This window comes from Microchirus variegatus, assembly GCF_963457635.1.
Source record: "Microchirus variegatus genome assembly, chromosome: 4".
Lineage (NCBI taxonomy): Eukaryota > Metazoa > Chordata > Actinopteri > Pleuronectiformes > Soleidae > Microchirus > Microchirus variegatus.
In genome coordinates this window covers 10442023-10454842 of record NC_139805.1, presented here as the reverse complement: position 1 = coordinate 10454842, position 12820 = coordinate 10442023, and the positions used below count along the sequence as shown (strand labels likewise).

The window sequence follows — 12820 nt, the reverse complement described above, 5'->3', positions numbered from 1 at the left end:
GGATTATAGCAGGTATTTGCACATTTACAGACCAAAGAACCAGAAGCCAAAGTGTGGAAAGTGGAAAAGAAAAACAAGCTCGATTTGCATTGTTGTATGCATGGCAAATTTTTACAGAATTTTTAATGATTCGGTTAAAGAAAATGCACATTTATCTGTGTTTCTATTCACTGCTGTCAAGTGAATATAGGGAGTTAGTTCACTGAGATACTGAACTTGACGCATATAAAAACTGGCAGATGGAAATACACCTTAGTGAGAGAGCACAGAATGCAGTGATCCTGACATTTCATACACTCATCTCTTCAATGCTGTGTCCCACTCACTGCTTCACATATTCTCCCCTTTATTCATCTCAGGTTTACAGCAGCACAGAACATCTGGCAACGCCCTCCAACCTGAGCTTCTCTTCTGACCGCAGCCACAGTGAAGATAAGGAGGACCGCAGGGACATGGGAGGTCTCAGTCCTTCCCCGATTCCAGCAGAGGGCAGCATGGAGTGCAGACATGCTGCGGGACATATAACCAGGTCAGCACAACTGGAACAAATGCATCTGAAGATCTGATCCAAACAACATTTTGAGTTGGTTTGAGTCGAGATGTAGACACGTTGTTTAGCACGTGGGAAAGCAATTCATGCTCAGGAGGCACCAACAAGTGCCTCCTCACCCTCTGACTCACTGCACCTCGCTCTCTCTTACTTTCTCTCTGTGTCACTAACACCGATACACAGACACACACATACAAACACCTTGACTTTGACATGGACACACATCTTCAGTCAAACAGGTTAAACGATCTGTTTTTGTTCTCTCTAACAGAAAATGACATCCGTGTTTTAGTGATGGTTTTGTATAGATGTATAGAGGCTGCAGATGTGAGATCTGATCACAGGTTATCACAGGAGACGCATCCAGGGCACGTGTTGATGCCATGTGTGAACAGTAGCACTTGGCACTGTATGCTTGTGATTAGATCTCTCAGGACCAATGTTAATACATGGTCTGAATGAGGTCCTATACTGTGTATTTTATTTGTATACAATTCCAGTTCAGTCCAGTTCTTCTGTTTGTATTGTTTTTGAGTCACTTAGTTGCTAGGTAATGTGAGGACATGATTGTTCACAAGCAAAAACAGCAGGCCACCGAAACACAGTGTCGTGTGATTGTTTTGACTGTTGTGCCAGTTGATATACTTGTCCAACTGGTCTGATTTGTAGTCTTCGACCTCGAGCCTCTTCCAGCTCCTCCCAGTCTGAGAGGAGCACCAGCCCTCTGGTGATGAGCAGCACCCACAGCCTGGAAACAATGCCCCGCTTTGCCCTGTCCACTGATGATGAAGGTAAATTCACACTGCCATGTTTATGTACGTATCGTTCAAACATTTAGAGGAGATAATCCTGACCATATTTCCACGTTGCTTATCATTTTAATCCATCTTACGTGCAGCTGAGGTGGTCGTGTCAAACCTTCGGAGAATCAGGATTCGCAGTAACAGCACTGGAGCCAAGCACTCGTCCCCCAAGGACCCTGCTGGCTCTCGACGCTTTGGTAACCAGCTGGATACGCCGGACAGGCAAAGGCTTCCCTGTGGAGGAAAGGTCCCGAAATCGGCCTCTGTCTCAGCCCTGTCCCTCATCATCACTTCAGGTACAGAAGCCTGTTATCGCCATGTCAATGACGAGCATGGAATGGGAATTTGTCTTTATAAAAAGACATCGTTTTTCCAGGGAGGAGAACCTGGAAGTCAAATTAGGATGAAAGTAACCGTTCCTCCTACTTCTCCCTTGATTTGTAATAGAAACTTTATCCTGAAGAGTTAATGGATTCAATCACTATTTTCAGGTCTTGATGTCTGCAAATTATGTTCCCACTTAGAAATTAGACGATAAAGCAGAGCACATAAGAGTGGACACCAATGTGATGGTCAGTTATAGTACAGAAAGTGACCTCTTTGAATTTCCATTTGCAAAAACATGGTCATGGTGCTGCTCAAATCCAGAATTGTGAGGCTTAAAAATGGAAATTCATTTTGCAACTGGAAGACTACATTAATTTTTATATACGTGAATTGTATTATATTAATTTACATAAAAGTTGAGCTTACGAATCTGCCGCCTTTAAAGTGTAAACATGTCAAATTTGTATAGTTAACAAAAAATAACCAAATCTCTCCTGTGTTTGACACAGATGACTCCCCCGGTGGCCTTCAACCCAGTCCCATTTCCCCGCGCTCACTCTCTTCCAACCCTTCTTCTCGTGATTCATCTCCCAGTCGTGACTTTTCGCTGGGCCACAGCAGCCTGAGGCCACCCATCATCATCCACACCTCGGGGAAGAAGTTCGGCTTCACTCTGCAGGCCATCAGAGTGTACATGGGTGATAGTGACGTGTACACCGTGCATCACATGGTGTCGGTGGGTGTCGCCATACATTTTAAAATAAATAAATCTGCTTTCGAGAGGAGAATAGTATAAAAGGTGGTTATGTAATTCAAATAAAACTCTTCTCACTCTGCATTTCTGTTTTTGCAGAGTGTGGAGGAGGGCAGCCCAGCGCACCAGGCTGGTCTCCACACTGGAGACCTCATTACCCACGTGAACGGAGAGTCTGTCCAAGGCCTGGTCCACCCTGAAATGATAGAACTGCTGCTGAAGGTGCGACAGCTCTTTGCCTCAGTTTAAACGTGGCGTTTCTCGTGATGAATTTGACCATTATTTCATTCCTTTGTGATGGGCAGAGTGGCAGCAAGGTGGCGCTTCAGACCATAGCACTGGAAAACACATCGATCAAAGTTGGTCCTGGTCGGAAAAGTAAGCACAAAGGCAAGATGGCTCGTCGCAGCAAGAAGAGTAAGAGGAGAGATAATTACGACAGGTGAGAATCTGCACTTCAGTTTCCACTCGCTCTCCGAAGTGTTATCCATTTCCTGTTTACGCTGTGAACATTTAAACTGCATGCAACTGAATGTCAGAAAAACAAACTCCTGTCTCCCTCTAGTGTTACACACACTTAAATGAAATCAAGCAATGTATATGTACTAATATACCAATGTCCGAAATACTAAATAAGGCCATTACTATACACAAAATACCCACTTTGTCAGTGATCAGCGCAGTGTCAGCCAACTGACTCTTCTTTTTTCTCCCATTCCAAGGCGACGAAGCATCCTGAAGAAGCTGTCGAAGCAGAGCACAGTGATGCACAGCAGCCGCAGCTTCTCTTCAGGTCTCCATCATTCGGTTTCCTCCAGCGAAAGTCTTCCAGGTTCCCCGACTCACAGCCTCTCCCCCGGCCCATGCACTCCATGCCGCAGCCCTGCACCCGACCATCAGGCCTTTGGTTAGTTAAACGTAGCTGAGAGAGTAACTGATGTGCAAAGTCAATGGTTGTTTTAAAGGGGTCAACACTGATGAATAGCATAACATAACACATTACAAATTGTGCAACAATAGACTGGATATAAATTTTAGATGTAGTCTTCCCTTTGCAGATTTTGATCAGAGCTGAGACAATCTATTATTAATCAATTACTGAATTAATCTTTTGTGATAATCGGTTTGAAGCTTTTTTCATGATTAAAACAAGATTTCTGATTGTTTTAGTTTCTTAAATGTGAATATTTTCTTAGTTCTTTGCTCCACATAACAAAGAAATCATTAAAACTGAATTATTCTGGTTTGTGGACAACACAAGACATTTGAGAACATCCAGGTTTGACAAACACTGGTCAACGTTTTTTTTTTAAATGTTCTGACGTTTTATGGACGAAGGGATTAATCAAGAAAACAATCGACAGATTAATCGATTATTTTCATAATCGTTAGTTGCAGCTCTAATTTTGATCATGTATGAACTTGTATATGCCCTGCTTCATTGTCTATTTTTTAAATTTTTATATATATATATATTTATTTAACAATGCATATTGATGAATATCATCTTCAACAATTGAGGATGTAAATATGCCAGATTATAGCAACAATGCTATTTTACTTCTGTAGTCCCTAGGCCATTTAATCCTGAATGAAAATGTGTGCTCTAATTATGTATATCATTATGTATTTATATTTACCCCTGAGCAAGATACCCAACCCCCATTGCTCTGAGGATGGTGCTCAATGGCTGTCCGCTTCTCCTAATTCTAGGAAGGTTTCTAGTAGAGGATGGGTTAAATGCAGAGAAGGAATTTCCCCTGTGGTACTAATTTGTTATTCATTTATTTATTTATCTATAAGTTAAGTGAAAAGTAGGCTTATTTTCCCATAGACTTTCATTCAAACAGAGGTCCTGTACCCTGGTGGCTGCCTTTTGTTTTTATCCTACTGCCTAGTCTTCACTTTTCAAACTGGTCGACTCTAGTCTACATTCTGTGTGTACATTATGCGTTTTGTAGAGTTTGAAACAACTGTGTTCCTTTCCAGAAAACAACTCTCCTCAGAGCACATCTCCTTGCTCCAGCTCTCCCAGTTCACCCGCCGCACACATCAGGCCCAGCTCTCTGCACGGCCTGGGCTCCAAACTCAACACGCAGCGTTACACCAAGGTGGGCCGCCGCAAGTCCACCAGTAACATCCCTCCGTCACCTTTGGCCTGCAACTCCTCCTCATCCTCAGCTCAGCCCCTTTCTCCGCAGCGCTCGCCCTCCCCGCTGCCGGGCTTCTCTAAAAGCCTTCACACTTTTCATGGCAAAACCCTGTCTCCGCCCACCATTGTCAGACACATTGTCCGTCCTCGCAGCGCCGAGCCGCCTCGATCTCCCCTCCTGAAGAGAGTGCAGTCGGCTGAGAAACTGTCTGGAGTGTATCATGCTGATAAGAAGTCTTACGCCCCACGCAGGCACACGCTGGAAGTGCCGTTTTATGGTGAGGCCGATGTACTGTGTGACTCGGAGGCGGAGGGCACCTGTGGGAGCTCCTACATCGGGGCCGATCACAGCAGACTGGGAGGATACATCGGCAGCCAGAGGGTGAGAGACTCTGGCATTGAACGATCTGAGCAGCTGGTGGTGATGAGAAAGCTCAACCTATCGGAGCGGCGAGATTCTTTTAAGAAGCAGGAGGCGGTGCAGGAGGTGAGCTTTGACGAGCCGGAGGAGAAAGCCAGCGCCACAGTCGCATCGACCGCCGTGGCACCGGGGGCCCAAGCAAAACCACATCAGCACAGGATGGCCTGGATCGTCACTCAACCCCAAACAAGCAAAGAGGTGGAGCTGGAGGTGCCAGTGGTGAGGAGGTTCACCCTGGTGCCTCAGATCGCCGTGCAGGGTTCCACAGAGAGCGAGGAGCAGGACGAGTGGGAGCCGTGTTCAGACAGCGAGGAAATCACAGAAAAACCTGAGCATGATGTCGGTGCGTCTTCATCTCGGCAGCAACAGGCGGTACATCCTCTGATTGACAAGAGCTGCAGTCACGCAGCAGAAACGGCTTCCAATTGTCCTGAAGCTGGACGATCAATTGAGAAGACTGAGCGTCAGGCGGAAACTCCACAAAAAGGGCCTCAGAGAAAGTGACAGCTCACTGCTCTTCTCTCATTTCAGCTGCTCCTCTCTCAAGTGTTTCAAGTGTAACGTGCATCATCAGTGATGTTTTTTTAAGTCAGAGCCAGATGAACTGGAAGCTGTAAACTAATTTACAAACCTGTCTGGCTGAAAGGTAGTAGGCGACGCTTTCACTTGAATTTTTCTTTTCTTTTCTCTTTTTTTTTTTTTTTTTTTTTTTTTTGTAAATATTTGTGTCAATGATTTGTAGACATCTTGTTTGTATTTATTACATTTTATGAGTTTGTAACAGGGAAAGAGGAAAATTCTCTTTGGTTGAGTAGCAAGCAACGGCTCAACATTTTTGTATAAATAAAGTGGCTTTTTGTCCTTTGACTGTTTTTTTTTTTTTCCTATAAATGTCTATTTTTAAAATAAAGTGTTGCAGCACAGAGTAGTTTGATACTGCGAAACATTACTGTTGCAGGACCAAAAGGTACAAGAAGCAAAGTGCTTATGTTTTTTTTTCCTCCCTCAGTGTCTTGTTATATTTGAACTGTGCAGCTTCCACTAGTGTCGAACTGCTACAGTATGATCTGGAGCTTCTTAAACCCAGGAACACCTGTGAAGTTTACAATACACATACAGTACACTACCGTTCAAAAGTTTGAGGTCACCTATACAATTTGTGTTTTCCATTAAAAGTCAGACTTTTATTCATCAAAAGAGTTGCAAAAATAATAGAAATTACGACTACAATAGGGTTCTTGCACAGTCGTGCTCGAACCCTAAATATAGTCAAGACATTGACGGGATTTGAAATAATGATTTTTATTCAAAATAATCATTTTGCCCTTTCATCAAAGAACCAGCTAAACTGTTTTTAGCTGTGCTAACATCATTGCACAAGGGTTTTCAAGTGTTTTCTAATCATCCAATAACCTAATGCCATTAGCAAACACAATGTACCATTAGAACACTGGAAATGGGCCTCTATACACCTATGTACATATTCCATTAAAGAAACAGACGTTTGCAGCTAGAATAGTTGTTTACCAGATTAACAATGTATAGAGTGTATTTTGGATTCATTTTATGTTATATTCATTGAAAAATTTTGCTTTTCCCTCAAAAATAAGGACATGTCTAAGTGACCCCAAACTTTTGAACAGTAGTGTACACTGATACAAATCCTGATAAGAGAACTGTTGCTGTGGCTTAGCCCCGACATCCTTCACAACACACTTGACACTAAACATTAATTAAGACGCTGGGAAAAATATAGCTGAGTGTGAAAGTGACTTTTTCCCCCATTTTGCACTTTTCAGACAGAACAGCTGTCAATGATGTTTGGAGGGGAAAGGAAAGCACAGTTGTGTTTGTGTGATGGAAGGAGACTATGTTTACTTCAGCGTCTGTGGCCTGTTTTTCCTCTGACAACGTATAAGGAAATAAAAGTACTTGATTGAACTCGATGGTCATGGTTCACACAGAGTGAACGCTCAGCCACAGTTCATGTCTTTATTGTAAATGTGGAACCATTGTGATTTAAAAAAGACCACCGTGTTTCCTCAGCGTCCTCTAAGCCATATCTCTGAAAACACAAATGTCAGGTTAAATGATTTATTTTTCCTTTAATTTCAGCCCAGCAGGGTCACTTCCTGAAACTTACATTTACATTTAACACATTTGTGTACTGTTGTTTGAGGCTGATCAGTGTTTCAGCGAGTTACTTTCTAACATCTATAAACTGTGATACAGCATGACACACACACACAGTGTTTTAAGGCGGTTTGAGTACTTTTTGTACGTTTTCGTGTTTTTTTTTTTCATTTGGTTAGAGTGACGACACATTTTCAACCTGGAACATTTTGCATCGTTGTGTGTGTGTTTCCTGGAACTTGTATTTGTTTTTGTGGTGCCTAAGAGGATGTTCCCACTTGGTCTACTGTGTAGTGATGTTTACATGCACTAATGTTTTTGGGTTTTTTTGTAACCGAATGTTTAAGAGGGACACGTTAACATGGACTCCAATCCCAGGGCTTCTTTGAACAACTGTTTTATGTGTTTGTATTGTACAAATATTGATGTATATTTTGATAACAAGGTTGTTTTAAAGGACATGATGATGCACAAGGACGATGATAATGTGTGGCATCAGGATTTTGGAACTTTGAGGTGTTTTTTTTGTTTTTTTTACAGAACTCCCTGCTGGGAGTCAGCGCAGTATTTTACATCCACTAAAGCCTTGGATGTGTGTCACACTTTTCCACTACAAAAAGGGAGTTTTGATGGTCTTACTCAACAGTGGCTGTTGCTTGCTTTTGTGTCGACTTTCTCCTGGGTCTTGTTTTGAAACTTAAAATAGTCCTTGAATCCCAAGGTGCCGCCCTCACAGCACGTTGTGTCAGTGAACAGCACAGATGGGAACGGTTCCTCGAGCGGTTCGGTTGTTTTTGCAGTCTTGACAGAGTTGTTTACAGTGAACAAACACACTATTTGCTGTGCTAACATTTGATATGATTTGTTCGTAAATTACACCTGAATGAGACTACTGTCACAAGGGTTGCATATCTGTCATTGTCTTGTTTTGAACGCCACTGAGCCATGAGTAATCTACAATTTTACACACACTAAAGAAACGCAATTATATAAGTTAACTTAGAGAAAGAAATCAGATTTTTTTGTATCTAAATGTGAAGGATGACTTCAGGAATAGCATCACTCTAGAGGTGCATTCATGTATCTACGTTCATTGGACAAAGGTTAAAAATAAAACAGAGTTTACATCTGGGAAGGAAGACAGTATTGTTACAGGAAACAGACGGTTGTTGCTCTATGTTCAGATCTTCCTCTGAATAACCTGGTAAAAGTTGCTGTTGCTTCGTTCGTCTCCACTGGTTCAAAGACTTCTTTTAGCAGCAGTGAGAGCTTTAACCACTGGAGATCAGCACGGACGACACTCAGCTGGTGTTAAACTTAGTCTTATTCTCAGAACTAAGTGGCAGGTCTGACTGTTGTACAAGTGCACGTGTTCTACTGTGGACTCTTCTGTTCAGTGCATGCTGCATGACACAAGCACACATCAGTAATACTTGACTGCATGGTATACCGGCGTGGTCGCCCTGTACTGTGTTTTCTTGTGCAACAAATAAACTTTGTATTTCTCTTTGACTTTTCTTTAGCCGGACTCTGCTGGTGTTTGAATTTCACAGATGCAGCACAGCCACAGTGTAGGATGGGCCTCCTACCTTTAGTTTCCAAAAAAGCCATTTTTGGCTCCTCTCCACCCAAATAAAATTAATCTTAAGCCACAAAGCAAAACCTATTTGACCCGTAAAATGAAGATGTGATGTATATAGTTTTATATATAGATGTAATCTATATAAAATAAGTGTAGTTTTCTGCATTTATGACATTTTAAGAAATAACATTCCATTGCTGTCTTTGCCTGTTAGGAAAACACCAACTTTGAAATAAATCACAGAACTATTAAAAGGTTGCCCACTTTGGAATAAATAAAACAGTATTTTGATTATATAGTTTATGGATGAGAAAACCTGCTGGCGAGTAAGTGGATCCAAAGATGGAAATAACTCAAAATGTACACTTTACTAAAAGGATTTTCATGTTTCAAATACAGGTTTGGAGAGGTTCCCAGTGTGTCATATGACATAGACATTGGATGTGACGCGTATTTTAGTTGACAAAATAATGAAACAGTTTTATGTATTGCCTTGATCACAAAAAAAAGATAAATCGTTGTAGCACCAACTCCCGCCACTAGGGGGCCCACACTGGGAGCTCATTAATCAACTTCTTGTGCTGCAGTTGTCCTCCCGGGCCTCCGGGGGCAGCGTCGTGACGTGGATGTGCACTTGACGTCATAGAAGAAGAACCTGCTTGTCCTTCACATTCACAACAGTTAGCATGGCTACTGCTACAAAAATCATCCAGAGGCTACGTAATTTCTTATCCGGGGTAAGCAACCGAACTGAGGGTAACGTTTAATGTAAAGGCGGGACCAGCTGTTAACAAACTTCACGTTTAGACGCCGAGGAAGTTGTCGAACTGGACTGGTCTTACGAACAGAAATGACCCCCTGTTAGCATGCGTTAGCTTCCCGCACAGTTTTACTGCTCATGTCAACACTGTTTGTTTTGTTTATTTCATCACTTGTTTGCTTCCCCTATTTCTAGCGAGACCTGCAGAGCAAACTTCAGTTGCGATATGACGAGATTGCAAAGAGGTAAGACTTGAAACACACGTCATCTTCCGAAGAGAAAACCTATTGTTTTTTGTATTATTATTATTATATTATATTATATTATATTATTATGAAACAGTGATGTTTGAATGTTACTTTTCTCTGCTCAAAGCAGGAGCTGCGCTTTGATTAAAATGTTAGTATATAAAAGTTCACCGTTGGGCTGATTATAGTTGGCACCTGATTTGCTTCACTTATCATACTGAATATTGTGAACCTTTGTTAAATTGATGATCATAGCCCTGACAATATGAGGAACCACTGTGGTGTCGAGATCATTCATCATACCTTACAGTGCGGAAAACAAAGGAGATCACAATTTACTTCATTACGTTTAAAACCATTCAGTCACCTATTTGTATAGTACTTCTATCAAACCTTATCAACATTGTTAACAGATTCAAGAGCCCAGGAGGCCATCTTTCTGACATATTCCCCTTATGAGGAGAATGATTTTCATTGTCATGTCATTACTAAATCCCTGTAGGAGGAAGTCATATAGCGCATAGCATTTAGGGAAGTGCTCAATATGTTATGATGATATTTTTTTTTTACAACATGTTTGCTGTGCCGTCTCCATTCACATGAAAACATTCACGGGAACACTCATGTTCTCCTCTGTCCCTCTTAAAACACAAAGCACGCTGAACGCTCTCTTTTGTACACAACACAATGACTCTACATAAGTACCGTATACACCCTCACTTTTGATTAGGATATGTTGTGAATGAATGACTCTTGTCTTAACATGTTACCACCAGTTCCTGAGATACTGTGTCCTCACAAACTCTTCACTGTGTAAATCTGTGCAACACTGATCTTCATAAGTCAATTCTAAGGTCCTAACATGCATTTAGTTGCATCACTTTGCTGGTATTTGTTTTGTAAGTAGATATACAATTTGTCTGGTTTACTATGCTTTTCTGCCATGTAGGACGCAGCCACCACCGACACTGCCTGTAGGCCCGAGTCACAAGTTTGCGGGCAACTACTACTGCTCGAGAGACGGACGCAGAGAATCAGTACCTGCCACAGTCGTCATGTCTTCACAGAAGGCTCTCACTGCTGGCAGGTAAAAGACCTCGTCAATGACATGTACAGCAATAATTTGTCTATAACCACATATGGTTTGTGATATGCTGAACAGTTACCTTGGTTCAGTCAGAGAAAACACAGCTGATCAACAGGAATAGAAGAAAATGGAAAATGCCATCAACATGTTACACGTTACATGATCACATACAATACAATATTAAACTATGGACCTTTTACACTACGAAAATGTTCCTGATGGTAGTTTTAGCTGAATCTTTAAGTAACTGAGTGTTCTCTTCTCCTCAGCCAAGTTGCTGAAGCCCCAAAACCTCTCATTACCCCGGGTGCTTTATATAAAGCACCGGAACTCTCCACAGACCAGCCGTACCTCTGAGCAGCAGGACAAAGCATTCAGCATCATTTCTCCATCCAGTGCTGCTGTAGAGGCCTGACCAGAGCACGTGTTGGCTGTATACTGTACAGTAGAAATTGTGAATAAAATGTTACATGTTGAAGTTTGTCCGTCCAACTACTTTGTCTACTTGTATTACAAGCACAGTTTAGCAGATGTGTGCCAGTTCATTAGCTAGATCCTGTAGTCCATGTGACCTGCCTGCCCATTTATGTCTTGAGCACCACAAAATGTGGCTTCTTGTTCTTGCATTTTTTAAATGTGAAATTTGGTAAGAAGTAAGATCAGAGTGATGAGAGTGATCATAAATGCAATGTATTCCATTTCTCTATTGAAGACTAAAGTCAGAGAAAGCAGTGTTGACTATGAAGGAGCTTGTTTATGCATGCATTCAGAAGACCAAAGAAGTGACAAGTTGTTTTCTTAAAAGGAACTTGTGGGGCAATTGTACTCGAATACAACCAAACCTTTTGTGTTCCCTCAAAGTTTAGGGAACATTAGGCTTCTGCATCACCCTGAGGTAATGCTCTCATTGTCTAATCAGCCATTATTTTGTTCTAAACGCACATATGTTTTGGTTGTGTTTACCCACAATGCCCTGCGTGGTAATCCACTTCCTGCATTTGGTTCACTTGAAGCGGTCCAAGACCTACGTTTTTAGGCAGACCAGAGTTCCCTTCTTTGGTGAGCCTCAGAGTTCGGTTCAGCATTAACACCTCCCCAAATGAGTTTCCGAGCAAACTTGGATTCCATTTGAAGGACTGGTGTGAATGCATCTTAGATGTTTACCTGCTCCAACAAACCTGATTCAAATGAGTGGTTTGTTATCAGAATTTTGCAGAGCTTGATGAAGACCATTTGATTCAGGTGTGTTACAGCAGCTGAAACATCTAATACATGCAGGACAATGATCTGGAAACACTGTATTATTATGGGCTTATTGCAGTGTTTCTCAATCCTGGTCCTCAGGGACTCCAGCCCTGCATGTTTTAGATGTGGCCCTGCTCTGACACACCTGCTTCAAATGGTCAGCTCATCATCAAGCTCTGCAAAAACTTGATAATGAGCCATTCATTTGAATCAGGTGTGTTGGAGCAGGGCACCGTCGTTCTAAAACAGGGTTTCCCACTCCTGGTCCAGGGGAGCCAGTGCCCTGCATGTTTTAGGTGTTTCCCTAGTTTCAGCACACCTGATTCACATAGGTCGTTATCAGGCTTCTGCAGAGCTTACTGACGAGGTGTCTTTGAGCAGGGAAACATCTAAAACATACAGGTGGTCCCCGAGGACCAGGATTGAGAAACGCTGGCGATAAAAATTCTGTATACCATGTACAGTATCTCCTCTTCATGAAAGAGCTGACTATATCGTTCACGGAGCCTCATGTTGACACTTGAACACACTCTTACGTCATCATTCCGCGACCGCGTGGCTTGCCGTGCAGTTGTGGAGGACGCGGAGCATGGGACACCTTGGAATTGTATTTCTTCTGCTCGTGTCGTGGCCTTATGTTCGTGGTAAGGGCTCAGTGAGTGAGTGCGTGTGTGTGTCTGTGTGTGTGTCCCGTGGGTCAGCTCTATGTCACTCTGAGACAGAACGGTCACAGTGAGAGTGTGTACAGGTCACGGCAG

General features: G+C 42.3%; 2 protein-coding genes across 2 annotated transcripts in view; both read left to right on the top strand.

The window, feature by feature from the left end:
* mast3b (microtubule associated serine/threonine kinase 3b) overlaps positions 1-5511 on the top strand; it is a gene marked incomplete at its 3' end in the record, with an annotated part of 37891 nt that extends 32380 nt beyond the window's left edge. The window contains exons 21-28 of the mRNA XM_083887581.1: positions 360-529; positions 1220-1341; positions 1449-1649; positions 2190-2416; positions 2534-2656; positions 2740-2876; positions 3157-3341; positions 4424-5511. Coding sequence (XP_083743707.1) covers positions 360-529; positions 1220-1341; positions 1449-1649; positions 2190-2416; positions 2534-2656; positions 2740-2876; positions 3157-3341; positions 4424-5511 — 2253 coding nt within the window. The remainder of the gene's footprint in view (positions 1-359; positions 530-1219; positions 1342-1448; positions 1650-2189; positions 2417-2533; positions 2657-2739; positions 2877-3156; positions 3342-4423) is intronic.
* Positions 5512-9325: 3814 nt separating this feature from the next.
* Positions 9326-11286, top strand: ndufa7 (NADH:ubiquinone oxidoreductase subunit A7). The gene is made up of 4 exons (XM_083888422.1): positions 9326-9459; positions 9678-9727; positions 10680-10817; positions 11087-11286. Exons 1-4 carry the CDS (start codon positions 9409-9411, stop codon positions 11172-11174), a joined length of 327 nt encoding a protein of 108 aa, XP_083744548.1. The 5' UTR covers positions 9326-9408; the 3' UTR covers positions 11175-11286.
* The last annotated feature ends 1534 nt before the right edge of the window (positions 11287-12820 follow it).